This window comes from Falco cherrug, chromosome 20, assembly GCF_023634085.1.
Source record: "Falco cherrug isolate bFalChe1 chromosome 20, bFalChe1.pri, whole genome shotgun sequence".
Classification (NCBI taxonomy): domain Eukaryota; kingdom Metazoa; phylum Chordata; class Aves; order Falconiformes; family Falconidae; genus Falco; species Falco cherrug.
The window spans coordinates 2,546,037-2,567,941 of record NC_073716.1 but is presented as its reverse complement, the minus strand read 5'-3'; the positions used below and the strand labels follow the sequence as shown (position 1 = coordinate 2,567,941).

Below are 21,905 nucleotides of genomic sequence, written 5' to 3'. Positions count from 1 at the left end.
GGAGAAGAGGGAAAGAACAACTAGAGATACCAACACCGGTGGGGAGCAGATGGGAAGGAAAACGGGGCAGGGAAAATGGGGCAGGGTCCCCCCAGAACCACCCTGCAAAACCCCAGAGACTGGGCAGGGAGGATGGAGGGTGGGCAGCATCGCCATCCCCAACCCTCCTCCCACGGAGGTGCAGGATCAGGTCGGACCCGGGATCTGTCACACACTGTGCAGAAGCAAACCCCAAAGACGACTTTGCTCATTGTTAAATAAACTTTTATTAGTTTTGCATGGGGAAGGGTGAAAGGAAAATAAAATTTCTTCCGAGGATTAAGAGCAGCAGGTGGGGAGGAGCAGCTCGGCTCTTCTCTCCCCTCTCTTCCCAGAGGCCACGGTGATGGGTGGGCTCTCTGAGCGGGAGATGCTCAGCCACCCCAGCGCACCACGGTCCCCCAGGGCACACAGGTCCCTAAAGGCACAAGTGTCACTTTGCCCCCTCCCTGTGCAGCCGCCGTCACCTCCCCGGAGCAGGCCAGCTTGTGCAAAATCCCCTTGTAAAAAAATACCATTTTTTCAGTATCGAACATCCTAAAAAACTAGAGCTTTAATCAGTGTCAGTTATCCACACCCTTGATTGGAAATCCTGATTTACACCCTGGGAAGCCGCTGGGTTCCCACTGCGAGGGGATGCACCAGGTTGGCACCAGGAGGTGACTGGGAGCACCCCCGAGCAGCACCAGGTTAGTAGGGGGTGTGTGGGGGGAGACCTTTCCAGCCCCCCTTGCTCATCCCTGGGTGGGCAGAGGGTCCCTCTGTGGGGCAGGAGCACCCACGCCGCATCGCCCAGCACCGCCAGCTCCCTGTCCCTGGGGAAGGGCCAGGCGCAGGATCAGCTCCCGGGCAGGGGGGTCTCTCCTCTGCACCTCCCGGCGGCCCCCTCCCCTCGGTGCTAGTCCGGCGGGATGGGAAGCCCAGGGCAGCGTCGAGGTCAGTCCCTGGATGCTAAAGGCTGGGCTCCACGCTCGCCTCCGCCTCCAGCTTTTGCTGGTACCGCTGCCGGCGCTCGCAGCGGGGGCACGACTTGGCCCTGGCTTGGCAGTCCCGGTGGAAGACGGTTTTGCATTTGCTGCACCTAGGAGAAAGCAAGGGGGAAAAAAATAAAATAAAATACAACCCACCCTGTTGGTAATATCAGAGCTGGGACCCAACCTCTCCCCACCAAACCAGAGCCGGGGACGCTTCCTCGGCTCTGCTTTCTCCAAGCATGTGCTGAGCGAAGAGCCCCAGCGAGAGGCAGCTCCGGTTCCAGACGACCCTCGTTAGCAGAAGCAGTAATTGCTTCGAGCAAAAGATCCACCTCCAGCAACCTCAGAGCGAAAGCGGCAGCTCGCCCAGAAAGAGTGCGGCGGGCAGCCGCCAGCGCGCTGCCATCTTGTTGCAGATGACAAAGCGAGATGCGGAGCCAGGTTTGCACTTTGTCTTCAAGAGCGCTGACGGCACAAGAACAAAGTTTCACGGCTGAGACACCAAACCCTGCCACAGCGCAGGGCGGCGAGAGCCCGCCTGGGGATGCAGCTCAGCGCCAGGGTGCTGATGCTCTCCTTGCCGGGGTGGGGGTGCAGCCAGGAGACCCCCAACCTTGACCCTGGGTCAATGGGTGGCAGGGATGCTGCTTGGGGACAGCAGAGCTGCAGGGAAGGGGACGGGCAGCCGGGGACGGCGTTGCCTTTGAGCTGGCCGGCTCTGGGGAGATCTCACCAGCACCAGCCTGGGACCTCCCTGCTCTGGCTCAGCGCTGCAGCAGGAATGTAAACAGCCACAAATGATACCTTGCGCGGGGCGGCCGGGAGGAGACACCCAGCTCCGGGCGTTCGCTACTTATCTCGAGTCAACAGAAGAAAAGTCTCTGCCACCAAGGCTGAGCTCCCTTTTTTCCCACTTGGGCTCCCCCACCTCGCCAGGGACAGCAAAACGCAGCCCATCCACAGGCCAGCCGGATTATTTTTTAAACGCCCTCAAGTGCAAATACCTGGTGCCCAATCCAGGTGTGAATACCGCTGAATACCTGAATTTCCCAAAGGAAGAGTGGAAAGGGCAGCGGAGAAACGCCCAGCAGTGCACTGGGCAAGGGACCGTGACATATCGCAGCCTGGGTCAAATCCTGCTCCTGGCAGGCGGCTGCAAACCCTGACTGAACTCAGGATACGGAAATGGCTTGTGCATGGACAGGCGGGACGCGGGGTGCTGGTGGTGCTGTGCATTTTCCCAGCGGAACAGATTTTCACACGATTTTTCTGGCTTAGCAGCGGTGGCAGCTCCCCCCCGAGCTGGGGGGGGGGGTTGCAAAGCCAGGGGGTGGTTTTCACCCTGTGCGTTTCTGAGCGAGCAGCAGCCGTAAGGCGGCATCTCCTGCCTCCACCTGCCAGAGCGGCTGCAGGAAGCGGCCACCGCTGCTGTGCAAAGGAAAAAGTCCCGCGCTCGGCTGGGTTGATTGTTACGAGGCGTTTCAGATGCATCCTGCAGCAAGTGACAGCAAGTGACGGAGTGACCCCAGCAGCTGGCTGTCCCCCGGGGCGGGCAGAGGGGCAGGAAGCCGGGTTTAGCTTGGCGAGGATGTTGGTCGAGCTGCTTTCCTGCTGCACAACCTCCTCCGCCAGAGGAAAAAAAAAAAAAAAAAAAAAAAAAGAAAAGAGGTCAACAAACTTCTGAGCTCAGCTTTACAGGACATGAGACCTCCGGCAGGCTGCCAGCAGAGCTCAGCCTCGCGTGCCTGCTCTTTCCAGAGACTGTACACTCTTTTTTCTAGGGAAAATCGGTTCCCTGGGGATGTTGTCTTCGATAATAAGCATGATGCTGTCCCTGTGGCGAGGAGGGAGAGCGAGGAATCCTGCTCAGCTGCCCTGGAAACAGTTGCAGCCACGTAATGCGTGGGGTACTCACGGATCTTGGTCTTGTTGGCACTTTCTGCAGCTTCTGGGTGTTGCTGCTCGCTTTTAGGGACTGCCAGCCGAAGCAGGACCAGGCAGACCATCAGCCTGTTAAACCTCTCTGCCAGGATTAGACTCATTACCAACTAACCATCGAGATGTCGATCTCTGATGGACCAGGCTCCTGGGCCGGGAGGGTTTGATACCGATTTCTTTAGATAATCCTGATGGTGGGGATAAACATCCCCCTTTAACACACCCAGCTGATTTCCATGTCCGCTGAGCTGCTGAACCCGTGCAGCAGCCGACCCCACCACAGGCAAGGACCCTGCCTGCACAGGATGCGAGCTCCGCAGGCAGGAGAGAAACCCACATGAAAGCCAGTGTCATCCCCCGCACCATCCTGCCGGGAACATCCCCCAGGGCAGCCCACCATTCATCTCCAAATCCGTGTCCATGTGTCCTTCCTCCTCTCCCTGGTTGCAGAGGGGTGTATGAACGGTCCCCGCTGCTGCTTTTCCTTCCCTCCTGCAACCCCTGCAAGGGGCCAGGCTGGATGTGAATCAGAGATGCGCTGGCCAGGTGAGCCAGGCAGGGGCACACAGCACCTTCATCATCCTCCTCCTCCTCCCCCCAGCTCCTCTGCTGCCCTGGGACCCCCAGCACCCAGCCAGGCTTTTGCAAGATGACAGCAAGGTGCTGGGTGGCACCGCATGTTCAATCTGCAAAGCCACCACGTTTGGTGACATCTCAGCTCTGTGAGGATGGTCCTCTCCTGCCCCAGACAGCCCTGTTTTGGTTCAGATCAGATGAGTATGTGGGTACCACGAGGATGTGGATACCACGAGGACACGGGTACCACGAGGATGTGGATACGACGAGGACGCGGGCACCACGAGGACACGGGTACCACAGGGATGTGGATACGACGAGGACGCGGGCACCACGAGGACACGGGTACCACAGGGATGTGGATACGACGAGGACGCGGGCACCACGAGGACACGGGTACCACAAGGATGTGGATACGACGAGGACACGGGTACCACAAGGATGCGGGCACCACAAAGACACACAGCCAGCTCAGAGCTATTTCCAGGCCACCCTGGTGCTACGTGCCCAGAAAGCAAAGAGCCTCCGAGAGGAACCCAGGGGATGGTCCAGGCTCCTGGGGAAGGCCAGTCCATGAGCAGTGGGACGCGACGGAGGCGTTGCTCACCTGGTGGTAGTGTCAAATTCGAAGGGAAAAATGATGTCGCTGCTGTTGCAGATCTGGCAGATGAAGCCACGCTGGGTGCACAGGTCACAGTTGTAGACGTGATGGGAAGCAAACTGGAGCAGAGACTGCAGGAAGGTCTCAAAGACGCCGTCAGCTATCTGCAGAGCAGAGAGACATCAGGCACTCATGGAGCTTATCTCCCATTGGGTTTGCACTGGGCAAAATCCACGGTACCTCCATTCTTTGTGCTGCTGCACGAAGACAAGGCTGTCCTCCAAAAAAACCTGCCTGGGTGGTGAGTGGGCCCCAGAGCGAGCTGACAGCAGCACCCACACCTGTGTGGCCAGGGCTCCTGGCTTTGGAATCAACGCAAAATCCAACCCCCCATCACCTCCAGCAGTATTTGCAATAGATACAAGTTTGCAGGGAGAGGTGCTAGCAGCAATGCTGGCTTAAACAGGTGAAACAATTTCTCTCATGTGATCTCCATAGCTCTCGGAGGATATAGGCTTGGGCCAATTATTTTGGTAAATTAAAATAAAGGTAAATTATTTACCTTTAAGTTGATGTGCAAGCTTGCCGAATGCATGTGACGGGTGACAGCAAGGCAAAAGGCAAAGCTGTTTGAAACCTTCTGCTGAAGGAGACACGCTCGACACGGTGTCTCCACAGACAGAAACCGGGATGTTTTCACCAGCAAAACACCTACGACCACGCAAAGTTCTCACCTGCCTCAGGTCAGCGACGCTGTATTTGTGGGGACACTCCAAGAGGTAGTGTCTGTGATCAAGCCTGCAAAGAAGCACAAAGAGGAAGGTGGTAGATGGTTCCTACCACAGCTCCAACAGCTTTGGAGCAAGGAGAAGCCTGGACGATGCAGAATTCTGAAGCAAATCACCACGGACATGATTTTTGCATCACGCCACATCTCTCAAATCCTGCCACTGGGAATCGTGTGAGAGCAGTTCAAAGGGGCGGGGGAAAGAACCCAAATATCTCATCTATTTTTCCAGGTGTTTCCTGCCCAGCCAGAAGCTCCTCGGTCAGGAAGGTGTTTCCTGAGTCACATCTCAGTGTGTTGACCCAGCCAACAGACGGATAACTCCTTAGAGCAGACGACATGGAGCTAAAAGCCAGCCCATGCCTTGGCACCACGGCTCCAGGCGAGCGATGAGGAGCACCAAGAGGCCACTGAGGTGCAGAGGGGGACGCAGGGGTAACGCCACCCAGAGAGGGACCTCACCGCTTGCTCAGCTCCTTCAGGGCCCCGCTGCGGCACATGATGAGATAATCTCCCAGCAGCTTCAGCTGTTCTCTGCTCCGGCGGATCCGACTCATCCTCTCCACGTGGTCGTAGAGGCTCTCGTTGACCAGCTTCAGGTCGATCAGAGGCTGGTTACGGATCTGGGTGAGGAACTTCAAAGCCTGCTGGCAAACCTGGGGCGGAGAGAGACAAGAGGTGGGCACGCACTGAGGAGCGGCTCAGGAGGCTCAGAGGGAGGTCTGGGGTGGACACCTCCGCCTCTGCCGATGGTGGAAATGTTCAGATGGACCTTCAGGGAGCACAGGCGGATGCAGGAGCGTGTCTCTGCTCCCTGTGCTGGCCAAGCCCAGACCTACCCCTCGTTTTGTCAGATCCCAGTTGTGGATGAGGCGCGAGGGAATCACCGTCTCGTCATCCCGGTGGCAGCTGTCGCAGTAGTACAGACCAGAGAAGGCGCAGAGCTTGGGCTTTCCGAAGGAGAAGCCGATCTGCCTGGAGCAGCCTGCAGGGAACAGGGGCGAGGAGATGAGAAGGGACCCGTGCTGCCCACGGAACCTGTTCCCATCACTGCCAGGGTTGGGGGAGACACTTTTGGGACGGGGGGAATGGAACAAGAAAGTTTTTGGAAGGGTTGGAGATCAGCTAAAGCACTTGTAGGATGTTCAGTGAGAGGTCCCCAGCCCCTTCCCTGGGGATTTCAGACCATGATGGTCCAACAGGAGCCGCTTCACTTGATCTCCGCCAAAAAGGAGTCTGGACCAGCCCTGAACCAACCTTTATTCATCAATCATGTGGTTCAATTGTTTGTTTGGGTTTTTCTCAGAAAAAGTGAATCCTGGAAATACTCCAGTGGTTTAGGGAAGAATCTAAATCCCACCTGCCTGCCCCATCACCTCCACCAGTAGCTTTGCCCTATTTTGCCTTCACTCAGCCCTTTTCTTTCCAGCTGCCACCACAGGGTACCAAAACCACGTCTGCAAGAGACGAAGTCAGGATGGATTAAGCCAAAAAAAGCCTTTATTACAGCAGTGGGTAACGCAGGAGGAACCCTGCTCGGCTTTGCCACCCCAGCCTTCACACTTTGGGGTAGCTGCAGTGCATCCCCCACCAAAAAAATATTCTCAGAGGTCAGGTGTTGCTCTCTGAATTAAAAAAAAAAACAAAAAAAAAAAGAAGAAAGCTTTTATTGCCTATTATGCCCTGACACGTAAGGAAACCACTCCTGTGCCAGGCTGGGGTGTCAGGCTGGGAGGGAGGTGAAAGCAGGGTGGGCAGACCCCTAAAAAAACTACAGATAAAACCAGGGAATTTGTCTTTTCAGCTTGCTGCTTTCATCTGTTGGTAGGTGGAAGATGCAGGACAGAGCCTGGAGGGCAAGGCAGAGACCAGATAGAACAGAAAAAAAAAAAATATATATAAAAAGAAGAAGAGTGATTAAAAGAAAAATAAAAACTTGCTGGAGGGTACAAGAAATATAATTGAAGCAGGAGAGAAATCTGAAGTTTAATTAACTTACCAAGGTAAATAGCACATTCAGAGGTCAGTGAGTGTTATCCTATTAAACCAGCATCGCCCCGTGTGTGGGGAGGCGTTGCTGGAAGGTTAAATGAATGTTTTGCAAAATCAGCTCGTCACACCCATGGCAACATTCGCTCCGGTGCTGCCTTACCGGAAAAACAGCATTTGTTGTTGATTGCACTTTCCCCTCGGGTTGGGGCCACAAAATGCCTCGGAAGAGACTCCTCGGTCCGTCTAAGTTTGCCTCCAAGCCGAGACCCCCGCTGTCTGACCCATAAGCATCTTAAACCGGAGCCCAGCGGCAGCCCAGCTGGATCTGTGCCGGGCTGGGAGGGGACTTCAGTGTGGGGGGGACACCGGCCACCCAAGGTGCCACTGACTGGGGACGTGAAGCCCCCCCAAGGGGTTTGGTGCTACCTGGGGTTTGGATGGGGGAGCCAGCAGCTGGTCTGCCACGGGCTAGCAGGTCTCAGGGAGGTCTCTGATTTGATGTCACCTCATTAACCTGAACGAATGCCACACCATCTTCCCAGACAGAGCTGGGTTTTTGGACAAGCCACCATATACCTGCACAGATGAAGCTCTGCGAGTCCAGGCCCTTCTCCGTGGGGATGGCCACCAGGTATTGCAACAAGAAGCCGTTTTCCTTCACGATGTTCTTCAGGACGACCTGGGAGTGCCCGTCCAAGCTGCCACCCAGCGTCAGTGCCTCTTCCGCGCTCTCCAGGTAGGACATGAGCACCCCTCGGACCAGCTCCCTCCACGAGGCCGCTTCTTCGGCGTTCTCAGCCTGCAGCTTCAGGACAGCTTTGGAGGTGATCACCTTGAAGAAGGCAGGTCCCCCAAGGCTGGTGTCTGGAAGGATGTCCTGGATGGTCTCTATACCGTAACTGTTGCTTAAAATCTTGTCGTTGTTCCTGACTTTAAAGCACTTTAAAGTTTCTAGAGACAGGGAAAAAATGAAAGGGAGCCAGGTTTTGTCTACCTCCACGTACAGAACAGCCTCTTTTATTGCATCCAGCTCCGGTTCATGAGCTGGAGCCCAGTCAAAGCTGTTCCCAGGCAAGTCACTGTACTGGAGAAAAGCAGTGGAGTCGCTCTGGATGGGCTGGCCTTCCCCACCATCTTCTGGATACTCCAGCGTCTCCCACTCCTCCTCCTCCAGCTGCGGCCGGCACTTCTGCAGCGCCTCGCGGATCCTGTCCAACCAGTCCTCGGCCTCGTCTCGAGAAGGAGCTCGTAGGTAGAGCTTTTTCCCCAGAAAAACCAGCTCAAAACGGCCGTCCGAGTGCGTCAGTGCCAGTGACTCACACCGCAGCAGGGAATAGCTCTCGACACAGATGCGGTCCTCGTGGTCCAGGAAAAGCCGGAGCTCCAGCGGCGACAGCTCGCAGGAAAACTCCTTCCATATCCCCATGGCTCCTCTCCGCTCCAGGCTGCCCAGCTTCAGGAGCCCTCGGAAAGGGTTGGAAAGACCTGGGGCAAAAGCAGATGTCTCAGTTTAATCCCAAAAGGGGAAGCCAGTGGGGAGAGAAAAGCCCACGGTAGGCTCACAGCGAGCAACCAGAGGCATCGCAGCTTTGAGAGCCGGTCCCAGTGGGTGTTGGGATGAGGCAGGAGGTCACTGGACCCTGTTCTCCATCATCTGTCCACCCGTATTTGGCTTTTCAGGCTGAGAACGAGTGGGATAAAGAAAACACGTCCCACGGGTAGGTCTGAGACACAGGGACAGGTGCACCCAGCGTATCCCCACTGCTTTTTCGGTGCTTCCCACCAGAGCCACGGCGGGCTCGGCAGGGCCAAGGTAGCTGCTCCACCGCCTTCCCTGGCTTCTAGTGCTGTCACAGCTCAGCAGCAGCCCCCTGCCCAAACCACCCCCCGGCCCAGCACTGCCCAGCACAGCCACTGGACAAAAGCTGGAGAGGGGAGGGCGGCACGTACCCATCTGCCTGCGATGCACAACGCTGAAGCCCTTTTGCTCCCGTTCAGGTGACATTTTGGGCTTCCCACTCTCCGAGGACGGCACCGACAGCCTTTCCAAGTCAAGAGCGCTGATGAGCCCCGGGGCCAGCCCCTCGGCAGCCCCCTCTGGCCCAAAGCCGTTGGTGCTGGCCGTGCTTTCGCTGCCCTCTCCCAGAGAAGGTCTGTAGAAATCATCTTCCGAGATCCAGCTCTTTCTTTTCTGTTAAAAAAAATATTATTAAATATTAATTATCAAAACTTAGCAAACATCCTGCGCCCCTCAAACACTCACGCCCACTGCGTCCCCTTCACAGGGGCTGCCTGTGACAAGTCCCACGCAGTGATGCTGGCCATTCCCACACGGATGGCTCCTCCGCTCCCTCCGCTCAGGGAACGCTCCAAGGGACTGTGGGGACAGCTGGCAAATACTGGGATATATACTGGTGGGATTATAAAGTCCCAAATTGATTAGTCCTCCCTGCTAAAATCATCAAGGGCTCAGCAGGAGAGCACATTCCCTGCAGTAACCACATAGGAGATATTTGGTCCGTGAAGTGTTTCTGATAGTGGGTGAAACCCCAGCTCTGCCATGGAAGGGGACGAGCTCCCCTGGAGCAGCGGTTCCTTGTTCCAGGAAGAACAGAGATGGGGAGAGGTACATGGAAGGTGTCTAGGTTGAAAGAGAGACCTACAGCTTGCAAGCAGCTGCTGCAAACACCAGGCTTGAGCAGCACAGGCAAAAAGTAAGGCAGGGAAGGCAAAGGAAACCTTTGCCTCCGTATGTCACGAAGGGGTGAGACCTGCAAGCAGAAGAAAGCTCGTTAAGCTGAAGGAAAACATGGCTACAACTTCCCCAGGAGTTTTTCTGGCTACAAGAACAGAGCGAGGTTCTGGGACAAGGTCCCACCAGGAGCAAAACATGACCCAGCTCAGTGCTCTGGCAAAAGGGAGCAGCTTCCCTAGACCCAGCGCATCCTTTCTGGGGCTGCATCCCACCAGGAACGCCCCCTCAGCTACCCTACCTGGCTTTCCAAGAGCCTTTTATTCTGACCACCAAAGCGAAGGCCAGCAGAAGAGCTGTCACCAGCCTGCGGCGAGGCTCACGGGTGGCTTGTGGTGCAGCTCCCCGCGTACAGGCGGGCACAGCTCGCTCCTGGGCCAGGAACGCAGGTTGCTCTGTGAGTCATGCGAAAGCAGGGGGGAATTTCCTGTTGACACCGTATGTTATACATAGATTAGGTCAAACTGGCCCAACGCCACGAGGAAGCAGCGGAAATGGGATAACTGGGAGGGAACTGAAAGGAGCAGAGACCAAAAAGAGAAACTGTTTTGGGGAGGGGGGTGGGAGCGGGGTATGAGGTATATCCTAACCTCAGCAGGATGGAAACGATGGGAACCAGGACGGAAAAGCCAGTAACAAATTAGACGAGAGGACAAGGCTGTTCAAAGAGCTTCCTAAAAGCAAAAGCAAACGGATCAAGTCCTTGGCGGCAGCAGGGGAAATCCGCTGCTGTTTAGGCTAGCCTAAGCACCAGGGAATGCCATCCTGACCTGGGAACAGATGTGCCGCGTGAACATTTTTCATTGGAAAACTGTTAATTTGTTTCCTGTTCAGTCAACCCTTTTCCCTCCTCTTACATGGACCACAAATGAAGAAAAGTCCCCCTGAGGAACCCGACTGTGTTATCAGCTTGCACGCAGCCTACGGCCAGATTTGTGCAAGAGCTCATCACGCTCCTGACATCATTAACAAAACCAAAACCTCCGCGTTGCAGCTGCTCTTGGCAAGGGATGGCTGGCGGGCCAGGCAGAGTTTCAAAAGCTTTGGTGCCTCTTTTACCAGGGAATATTGACTTTGAGACAGTTTCTCCCAGAGCAGCTGCATGGACACAGCTGCACAGGGTCCAGGAAGATGCTCGTGGCGTGGGGAGCATCGCTTCCAACCAACTTGCTGTCAGGAGAATGGGAGCAGCATGGAAGATGAGATACTGGAGGAACTGGTGCCTACTCAGGAGCTGTCACCGGTTTTATTTTCCTTTTCCATTAGATCGGCTGGTCAGGAAGGGCAAAACCAAGGAGGTGGATAGCAAGGGAGCTGCAACACTTACCGGACAGCCCAGCAGCGGAGACAGGAGGCATTCAGCTGTCGGGCTGCGGACTGCCTGGCTTGCCTCACTGCTGTCAACTGTGCTGCTTCTGCCTGTCTCTCCCCTGCTCGGACCACCACGCCGCGTGGCCAAGGCACCGGCCGTGCTGCTGGCCTGCGGTGCTGCATCTCCATCCCCGCCGGCGGCGGTCACCGCGTCACCTGTCCCAGCAGAGTCTGGACTGTCGGCATTGGGAGGCAGCTGCTGGCGAGCCCCATGGGATCGAGCCAGGGGGGTGGGCGATGCGGGTGGGGGGCAGGCAGGTGGCCGTGGGGAGCAGCCCAGCACGCTGGGGACCAGCCGTCCCTCCGGGGCTTCCAGGCTCGGCTTGGCTTTGTTGAACTCAGACAACACCCTTGAAACAGAAAAGTGACCAGTTTGAACACAGCTATGTCAACCAGAACCTATTAAAAAATAGTTATTGCAAATTATAACCACCCAAAAAGAGGGCTCAGCATCACTGCTCGTCTCCTGCAGGCTGGCAGCGCTGCAAAAAACCCCCATGGCACTGACCACGCTCCCAGAAAAATGTGTGATTTGTGCCCTACAGAGCAGCAGACAACCCCACGGCTGCAAGGACCCTGCCTGCAAAGGATGCATTTCCTAATGACGCTCGTTAATAGGGTTTAATTTGCTCCTGATGGACATCTCCTAATGGAGGGAGAGCGCTGGGTGGTCCCCGCAGCCCCAACCCCACGTCCAGCTCCTGGACACATATCCAGCCATGGACCATGTGCCAAACTTCAAATGTTTTCATAACCATTAACGAGCAATTATTAGTGGAGCCTGGCCAGACAAGATGCTGTTCCCATGCCCCTGCTCCGCCACCAGTTAGGTCGAATTAAACCGGCCCAAGATTAAAATTCAAAATGACATCTTTCCATCACGAGTTTAATCCAATCAAGGCAGGTTCTTTCTGGATCATCGTAAGATGCAAAAACCCAGCAGCAGGTAACGGTGCCATTATCGATGGGAAGGACAGACTGCAGCTCTAAACCCTCTCAAAGACCTTTATCGGGAAGAGGGTGCCTTCCTCAACCAGCACCCCAGGCCAGGCTCCTTCGGAGTTTTAAAGGTGGCAGGGAAAATATTTCCTGATTACTCAGAGCTTATATAACCCACCGGGAATCTCTGTGCTGGTGTTTGGCAGAAATAAATCGTGACGATGACAAACTAACAACCTCCCTTCCCTAAATCATCTGTCAAAGCTGCAAATTATAAACCTTTCCTGCGACCAGACTCATTCCTTTCCCCCTGCAGAAAGCCCTGAAGCATCCCCCAGCGTACGTCAGGGAGATGTGACATTCCTGAAACCGAGGAGCAGCATTTTTCTGATGTTTCTGCCCCAGTAAAGAGGACACGCACTTCAGTGGCCGGGAGCTTGTTTGCTGTGCCAGCAGGGTCCCAGCAAGCTGTGCCGAGTGGTTCTTTTTACCTTTTAGGCTCTTTCAAGGAGGAAAAAAGTAGCTTGTTAAAGAAAAACAGGGAAGAAAGCCTTCCTGCCTACAGAGAGAAAACAAATGAGAGCCCAGGAGAGGGTGAAAAACCCCCTTGAAGAGGAGACCGGGAAAAGACTCACTCTTGCAGAGACCTGTCCAGGTCCTCGGCGGTGGCCGTCCCCAGGTCAGAGTCGCAGGAGAGCGGCTCCTCGCTCCGTTCGGGACTGCGGGCGCAGTGGGCTGGGAGGATGCTGTCGGAGCCCAGGCTGGAGGAGAGCTGGGACGAACCGGTGGTGTTAAGGCTCAGCGAGGACGACGTGAGCTTAGTTTTGCTGCTGGCTTTGCTGATGGGTAGGACAGAGGGTTGAATCTCGATCTCGTCCGACCCTGATGATTGGGAGATCGAACCCAGCGATGCTTTTCTGCGGGGTTCGGATGCCGAGGATGCGAGGGGCTCCAGCAGCTCCGAAACAGGACAAAGACCTGACAGGGACAGAGGGGTGACAGTCCACTCGTTCAAAACCGCTGATTTATAGGAGAGTTCGAAGGTTAAGGATGTTAAGCCCTGCAAGTAGCAAAGGAGAAACTCGCACTCTTCAGCATCTAAGAGCAGAGCGGTCGCTTGGTAGTATTCGGGCAGCCGGGATTTCTCCCGCAGGAGCAGCTTCAAGTAACACTCCATGAGGCCATCGTTCAAAGCCAGCCGCAGCCAGGCTCGGCAGCGCCCGACATCCGTGTTGATAAAAATGAGTTGTTCCAGCTCCGAGACAATATTTCTGGGGAAAGGGGGAAAAAAAAGAATAGAATAGGACATGAGTAGCTCCGCTTTTGGTCCGTCACGGGGTGCAGGAGGGGCAGATCCTCCCTCAGGCACTGCCCAACCTGCTGTGCTATGGGGAATTTAGGAATTAGGACAAAAAAGGCTGTGGAAAATCTCTTTCCTTCATGGAAAATGTGGTTTCCTGTGAAGAAAAAAGAGCTTCTGAATGCCCCAAAGCTAAATATATTGGTAATGTCCCTAGGCATCCCTGGGGTGCCTCTGGGTGCTCCTCTTCCCTCCGGCTGGAGGCATCTCCCACACATAGCTCGCCCTGGACCAAGGATGCAGAGGGGGAAACTCCTGGTGCCCCTGCACATCACTGGGGCTCGCTCTGGCTGGATATATCTCGGAAACAACCGCATCTCTAAATCCTAGCTTCAAATTTAAAATCAGCCCAAACGCAGTGAAAGCTGCTGCGGCAACCAAAAAAACCATCAGGTCAGGTTAAGCTCCTCAAGCAATCTCAACCTCCTGACTTCAGCGGTTCTCCTCTACAATCTGACAGTGACACCAACTCCCTAATCCTCCCTGGTCCCAGCTCACGTCGGTGCTGCAGATGCTACAAAAAAAACCGAGCAAAAGTTTGGGAAGATTTTTTTTTTTTTCATCTGTCTCTCAAGAAGGAAAAAAACGTTCAAAGGGCACAAAAATATCCTCCGTAGCATGTGAAAGAGTTATTTTCATCCCCTTTCATAATTTAAAAGTCGGTGATGGGAACTGGATGAGGCTTTCAAAACTATTTGTGTGTGGGCTGTTATTTAGTGTGGGAGGACTCTGCTTAGGGAGTGGCTCAGAAAAACCCCAGCAAATAAAAAACCCCAGCAAATAACAATAGTTACGCCGGCGAGACCTCCTCGAAGGCTGGCTGGGATGTGGGGAAGGGCAGGCCAACCATCCCCAGCAGATCCAGGTCAGAAGAGAGACCAGACCCCCGCACCATGCATCCCACAACCCACCGCTGCTGCACGCCAGTACGGTCAGGGGGGTCCCACTGGGGACACGGGGTCCCCGTACACAGCCAGGCACTGTAAGAAAGGTGTGTGCCCTAGGCTGGCAGCAGTGTGTCATTCCTCAACTGTCTGGGGACATGGGCTCATGCCTGAATGGCACTTCAGCCCCTGCACGTGCCAAGAGGGGCCGTGCTGGGTGCCCAGCCCTGCATCGCTTGGCATAACAGCGACTCTGTTCTCCTTAGTGCATCTCCCAGCCCCCCAGGCACCCCCAGCCCCCCAGTGACAGCATCTCCCCCCCCCCCCCCCAGCCAAAGGACTGAGGACATGGGACAGGGCAGAGACATATCTTTCCATTAAGCCATCCTCCTGCTCACCATTCCTTGAATTTTGTGGCTTTTACACCAGAGAAGGGATAAACCTGAGCGTGCAAACACCTTTCAGCAGGGACGGGCACTCACCGGTGGGTGATGCTCTTCAGCAGACCCCAGAAGACTGGCTGGGGAAGTGGTCCCCGACCCCCAGTTTTCTTCCCTTTCCCCCCACTCTCTGCTTTTATATGCTTCGCCTTCAGCCCGTGCACAAAGACAGCTTCCAGGGCGCTGCAGAGCGTGTTCGCGTTCCCATCGTCGCTGGTCACGATGGAATCCGAGGTCACGTACTGCTTCTGCAACGCCTTGATGGCATTCACCAGTTGCTTCTTGATCAGCTGCAAGACAGGAGGTACATGCTTGGCTTATAAAAAATGAAGTACTACGATAAATTTCATTTAAAGGGGGCCAAAAACTGCGAGGCTCATCCAGAGCGAAGCGCCAGGCAACGCCTGCTTCATCCACATGCTTGGCAGCAGCTGCTAGGGAGCACCAGAGCTGAACTGGTCAAACTGGGAACTCATGCTCTCGGCATCACAGTTCACCTGGCTTTTTAAAATAATTTATGCAATTTTAGCTGGTGTTTCAGAGCCCACTGGGTGGCTGAGGTTGCCTTTAGAGCGTGTGGTGCTTCCCCTGCAGACACCAAATTGCTGAAGAGGATGGGGAGGCAAAAGAAATTGTCTTTTTCCAGGCGTTTGCTCGGGGGAAACACAAGGATTAAATAAACACGGGGGAGAAACTCGAAACTCAAAGGAGGTAACCCATAATAAGGGCTTCGATACCACTTGAACTCATGCAGATCAGCCCAAGCAGCATGTGACGCACTAATGAGTCCCGCCAGCAGAAATCAAAGCCATCGATCTTGCCGGCTCTGTGTTGATTAACCCACAGGCGCCACCGGGGTCGGCCCCCCCGCCCCCAAAAAGATGCTTTTGGAAGGATGGCTGGGGTTCAGCTGCTGCCTTTGGAGAGGCTCAGCAGGCTTTGAAGCTGGAACATGGGAGTTTTACCTTCCAGCAGCTTTGCTTCCCCCTTTCTAGCACCAGTTGAAAAGAAGCAAGCTCAGTGAATTTAACAATTTTAAGCTGGTGGAGAGGATTTTTAGGTTTTTTTTCTAACACAGCTGAGCCCGGATGTCTCAATCAACCTCATTGAAAACGAAAGTTGCACTTCCCAGCAGGCATTTGGCAAACGCTGCAAATTCAGGCAGGACCCCATCAAACAATTCCCGTTTCAGCATCAATCACGCAGCGTTCAAGGCGAACGCTGACCGGCACCAGCCGCTGCGACTGGGGCAGGGCAGATTTTGACTCCAGCCTGGGTTGGCTGCACGATCCCGTATTAAATTTCCAGCCTGGGATATTTTTTTTCCAGCATCTAAATAAGATTTCCAGCAGCTGTAGTTCAAGGACAACAGCCGGGGGAACGTGCACCTTATCCCTGCTCGTATTGGGGACGCCCCTTGCAGCGGGGGCTGTTTTCCAGGTGCCCCACAGATCTGCTAGCACAAGCAACCCGCCTGCAAGCAGCAACTGTGGGCTAACTGGATGAAAGACTGCAACTGATTTTATCTGTCATGCATGAATTAACTCTGCTGTGGGATGAATTAAACACCCGGTTTTAACCGCTGGGTTTGAACTTTGCTCATTAAACGTGTTCAGACTCTCAAAGCTGGGGAAAGAAACCCCCAATATACCGAGCAGCGACGCTCGCTGGGGAAAGAAACCCCCAATATACCGAGCAGCGACGCTCCTTCAGCCACGTATCAGGGCTGAGCACCTTCCCCTGCCCCACGCTGGGCCTTGCCACGAGGGGCAAAGCCCAGGGCAGAGGCTGGTGTGATTTAAGTCATGGCCACCCTTTTTGCTTTAACCGCCCCCCACCAGAAAAACCACCAAGGATCCTCTCTGCTGGAAAGCTGAGCCCCCTTCACCCATATAAACCACCCCGATCCCAGCTGGCAGCACCCACAAGTCCTACCACGTCCCTGCCAGTAACTGGAGTTGCACTGGGGAGTAACTGGGGCTACCTGGGGAGCACCGAGGTGTTTCACTCACCTGTATGGCTTCCTTGGGGTCATCGGTGTGGCTCGAATGCATCTCAGCTGCTGCCGCTCCCCGCGCCGGGCGCTGCCTTCACATGTCACCTTTGGGACAAGGAGGAGGAGCACATCTGAGCACCCGTTTGGTTTACACCCAACTCACCTGCCACGCGAAGGGCACCCGGCGTCACGCAACAGGCGCACATCATGCACCGAGGTATTTTGCAAGGGCTGCTGCTGGATTCAAGCTGGGACTGACCTAGGACCGCACCGAAGCACACCTCGCTTCCTGGGGACCGGGAGAGTTTCAGGCAAAGCAGAGCACGGCCAAGACAGCGAGAGGGGTAATTAACCGCTGCAAGCTGCCTGCAGGCAGCCCTAAAGCGGGGTGGGACACCAGGCCAGGCAAGCCAGCAGCGACGCACGCAGGGCCAGGGATGGCTTCCCTTCTGTTTCTACATCGCCTGCAATCCCCGAGTGCCAGCAAGGGCATCAGAGCAGGCATCTAGTGAGAGAACCTGAACAACAGCACGCAAAACCCAGGGGAATAGCATTAAGGGGGGGTCAGTGCCACCCCCTAGCAGACCCTGGGCAGAGGTGGCAGCAGCTCATCTCTCCAGTACTCGTCGGAGGAGCGATGCTGCTGCTGAACCCGGTGGGGACGGAGGTGCTGGGGCGCTTGCCCCGACGGCACAGCGCTGCCTGGGGTAGATGGCAAGGAAGGATGCCGGTTCCCCATCAGGTTCCCAGCCACTTTGTTCACAGGCAGATGAAGTCCAGGATCTCCCTGCTCCCGGGGCCACGGATGGCAGCGCTGCTCTGCTGCAGCTGGTTTTGGGGGGAGAGAGAGAAAAATCGGTGCCCTCCTGCTACGGGAAACCTTGGCAAAAGCAGAGCCAAGCAGGCAGCAGCAGCCCCGCTGCGGTCATCTGCAACCGCAGGGTGTTTGCAGACAACAAGGGACCTTTGACTTCAGACTTCTGGCCTCCTGCCCTGTTCTTCAGAGCCGTCTGCTGAAACCAAGCTGTGCCTGGAGGCTCTGAGAGCAAAGCACGCGGCTGTCGGTGAGATGCCCATCGTATGGCTGCACCCCTGCTCAAACACAGCGTGTCCTGGTGCTGGAAAGGGTCTGAGAGATGCTCCCGTACCAGCTACTGCCACAAAGCTTTCTAAGGATACGAGAGATGGGAGAACAGATTTATCCCCTTGAGTTGGAAGCACCTGCCGTCCCAATGGAGGAGAGAGCTCAGCAGTTGACCGTAGGGTTTGGCTATGCCCACGGCAGACAACGGGCTTGGTATGGCATCGATACATCAGATTTTATTTCCAAGCCAACACAAAAACCCCAGAGCTTTCCCCGAGGAGAGCTGACGGCCTCAATGTGCCCCTCTACCTGTGCTGTGAGCTGTCAAACCAGGGCAGAAACTCGGTTTGCAGACCAGCTCCTACACGGCCAGTGCCAAAGGCGGCGCCGGTCCAAGTCCAGAGCAGCCCAGACCCTGAGCATCCCGCCAGCTGGTCCTGCTTCGAGCAGCAGGTCAAGAGCTCTTTGGGGACAAACCCTGGACTGATCCTCAAGTGTTTCCAGAGTTCACAATTTCATAGAAAAGGAAACTGTTTTCGCCGTGACTTGTCATAAGATTTCCTCTCTTGGGTTGCAACACAGAAATGAGGGAGCGCAGCGATTACAGGAATGTTACCCTCTGCCTCAGAGGTACGAGGTGCTGCTGGGGGCTTTTGGGGCCAGCGAGGGGACACCTAAGTGACAGCAGCAGTTGATGAGGACTTCAGAGAGCCACCCCCATCCCTGCCCTCCACACGGGAGGTTCAGGCTCTTCAGGGCCAGGCAGCCCCTGCCCCTGCCCCCACCACCTCCACACACCCCGCAAACAAGCCGCACAGCCCACCCACGACAAATTCAAGGTACAAGAGCTGGGGGTGGGTGAAGCAAGCTGTGGGCACAGGGTGGCATTTCTCCTGCCCAGAGAGGCAGCGTGGGGTGTTTCAGCTCCAGGACTGCACCCACTGTTCGTGCTCTCGGTGTTGACCAGCCTGGCATCCCTGGCCAGTTGCAGGGGAGGAGGCGACAGCGGCGTTTTTGCAAAGACCTTGTCCAGATTTTACTAAGCAAGTGGCATTCTCCCAAAACACATGCTTCTCTGCCAGCATCACCAGGAGGTGAGACACCAAGGAGGACACCTGCCGCCTTCATCATGGGACTTTCCACTCCTACCACGACCAGTCCAGCCAGTTTGTTCCAGTGCTACGAATCCACGCGGCACCACTTCTGTTGGGACAGCATTTTCCTGAATAACGAGTGCAACAAACTAGCTCGGAGGCAGATTTCACCTAACACAAGTCGTTGGTGAAACATGGAGAAATTGGACTGGCAGCCCTGGTGCCAGGATAGCCAGCCCTAGAAGGAACTGGAGGGCTCCGGAGCACTTCCAGGCAGATCCTGGAAAGCCAAGGCTGTTCCTTGTGATCTTGAAAGGGTAAGAGACGGGATGGATGTGCAAACGCAGAGACAAGTACATCTACAGCAGAACCACCCCCGACACACATCGTTTCCCAGCAGTCACCACCCCGGAGGCTACACAGTCAGAGCACAACAGCTCAAGTGCAAAAAAGAAAAAACAAGTGAGAAATAAAACCAGCCAGCAAGCTGGTGTGGTTAAACCTACCGAGGAAGAGAGTCGCTGGCGCGAGAGCGGAGCTGTTTATTTACCAAACTGCTGCAAAACAGCCAAATCCTTTGGGAATGGCTTGTTCAAATCAAGCCTTGTGCCAGGAGAGGCAGAGACCCCGTCCCCTCAGAGCTCGGCTCTTCGGTCTCGCAACAAGCGCCGCTCTCCAAGTTATAAATAAACAGCAGGTCACCACTCGTGCTTTGCGGACGGAAAACAACAGCCCACAACGGCGTGAACCGGTGACTCAAGGCCTGGACACGGAGCCAGTCATTTTCCAAGCACGAGTGCTGCGCCAGGCACCCTCCACCCCGAGGAAACGAGGCCTTTGCTGGGCCGGTGAGTCCCAGGGCTGGTGCTGGGACACCCCTTCCCCTCCTACACAGCTTCTACTTTCCCCCCACAGCCCCTGCACACCCAGCCACGCTTCAAAGACAAGCCAAGCCCAAGCAGAAGCAGCCGGGGGAGCAGGAAAGCCAGCTGGCACCGCCGGCAGATTGGTTTGCCAGAGGATAAACCCCCTCAGAAATAACTCGGCGAGGGTTAGGGCAGGGTGACAGCTGGGTCTCTGCTCGCAGCGGGACCCTCACGGTCTGGCTCCAGCTCCTTCTCCGCACCGCCGCCGTCCCCGCTACAGGACCGCCAGCGTTGGGCCGGGGCCCAACACGCCACCCTCTTCCCCAGGGAAACATCCTCCTTCCAGTTGACAAACCTGACGGTGGACGCCGAAGAGTCGCTGCTGCTGAACCCCTCCAACTTCTACCCCTACAGCACCGAGCGGGATGTCCAGGAGCTGCCGAGGGATGAAAAAAGCAGCCGGGGAGCCCCCAGCGCTGCCCTCGATGGGAAGCTTGTGTTCGTCCAGCGCTCAAAAACCAGAATTTCTTTTAGCCCGTTGGGCTACAACCCGCCGGAGCTGTGGGTAACACCGGGGTTGACATTCCCCGACATCGCAGCCGACAGAGCCACCACACAAGGGCCACGCGGGTTGTGAAACCCCCCCCGCGGCGTGGCAGGACGTTGCCGTGTTTATACGCCCAATTTTTGTGCCTCTTTCAGGTTCCCAGCGTTGGAGTCCCCCGCTCGAGTCGGTGGCCATCGGAGAGGGCGGGCAGCTCGCATCCCTTGGCGGGGGGAACCGGGGGGGCCTGGAAGCAGGGTGACAACAAAGCGGCTTTTTAAACTCTACGTTTTTCAGCGAAACCCGGAATTTGTTTGCAACGGCTCATTTTAAGTGAGGAAAATGGTTTTGATAGAGAATGTAAGGGAGAAAGCTATCAAGACCCCCAGGGGTGCTGGGGTCTCCGCAGAGGTGCAGCCCCCCCGGGGTGTGAGGCCTGCAGGGAGGAACCGGGCCGAGGGTTTGGGGTGTCAGCGCTGGAGGGGGCGGATCGAGGCCCAGAGGCCATCAGCCCCCCCCAGGGACCCCCAAAGGCCGCACCTGACCCCCCGTGTGTGGGCGCTGCGGGGGGGCTCAGTGCAGGGCCGAGGCTCTGGCTGCCCACGCGTGGGGCCTGGCAGGGGTGGGCTGCGGTGCCGGGCTCCCCGGGGGGCTCGGGGCTGCGGGGGGCACCCGGGTGGTGGGGATGGACCAGGGCCTTGCCCCCACCCCCTGCTGGGGGGGTGCAGGCCGAGCGTGCCCGGGGAAGGGTCAGCAGCCACGGGGAGCAAGGGGGGGCACTCCTGCCTGCACCACCCTGCACCCCCTGTCTGCACCGCTCCTCCCCCTGCTCCCCCTGCCCCTCTCATCACCCTGTGCTCCTCATCACCCCGCATCGCTGTCTGCACCCCCCGCCCCCCTCATCACCCGGCCCCCCCGGCTGCCCCCTCCCCGCCCCCCTCATCACCCCACCACCCTGCCCCCCCTCCACGCCCCTCACCACCCCGCGCCCCCCGTCTACCCCCCTGCCTGGCACCCTCATCAGCCCGCACCCCCCCGCCGTGCCCCTCATCACGCCGCCCCCCCCGCCTCCACACACCCCCCCGCGCCCCCCCCCCCCCGCTCACCGGCCCCGCGGCTCGGGCCGGAAACCCGGAAGTGGCGGCGGTGCCGGGAGCGCGCGCCCCGCCCCTCCTGACGGCAGCGCGCGGCGGGGCGGAGCCGAGGGGCGCCGGGACACGCCCACCCGGCACGGGGCGGAGCCGAGGGGCGTCGGGACACGCCCACCCGGCACGGGACGGGTTTGCAGGCGCGGGCACGCGGTGTTCCGCGCACCCGGGCGCGTGCACGCACCCTTGCACAGGCGCATGTACACGCGTGCACCCCCACATGTGCACGCATGCACTCCCACATGCAAACATGTATGTACACACATATGCACACAGTCCCACATGCAAACATGTATGCAAATGTGTGCACACACACGCACACACACATGCATGCACACATGCACATATTCATGCATGCACACAGCCATGCACAGTGCATGCATCCATGCATGCACATACACACACATTAACCCATGCATGCACACATGCACACACATACATACACATACACATGTGCACACCCACTGACACACACATACACACACGTGCACACCTGCATGCAGTTGTACAAGCACATGCA

At 56.5% G+C, this 21,905-nt stretch overlaps 1 protein-coding gene across 2 annotated transcripts; it reads right to left on the bottom strand.

The window, feature by feature from the left end:
• Window positions 1–242: 242 nt before the first annotated feature.
• Window positions 243–21,437, bottom strand: PLEKHM1 (pleckstrin homology and RUN domain containing M1). Of its 2 annotated transcripts, XM_055697502.1 has the most exons (13): window positions 21,344–21,437; window positions 20,049–20,484; window positions 16,666–16,754; window positions 14,696–14,943; window positions 12,605–13,240; window positions 10,987–11,380; window positions 8,858–9,098; window positions 7,484–8,392; window positions 5,755–5,900; window positions 5,378–5,571; window positions 4,863–4,926; window positions 4,135–4,292; window positions 243–1,120 (listed from the first exon to the last, which is right to left on the bottom strand). In XM_055697502.1, the coding sequence occupies exons 3-13, from the start codon at window positions 16,705–16,707 to the stop codon at window positions 991–993; spliced, it is 3,162 nt and encodes a 1,053-aa protein (XP_055553477.1). In that variant the 5' UTR covers window positions 16,708–16,754; window positions 20,049–20,484; window positions 21,344–21,437; the 3' UTR covers window positions 243–990. The 2 variants fall into 2 exon arrangements, with proteins under 2 accessions (XP_055553477.1, XP_055553478.1); XM_055697503.1 differs by lacking the exons at window positions 20,049–20,484; window positions 21,344–21,437 and adding an exon at window positions 19,334–20,039.
• Window positions 21,438–21,905: the final 468 nt, after the last annotated feature.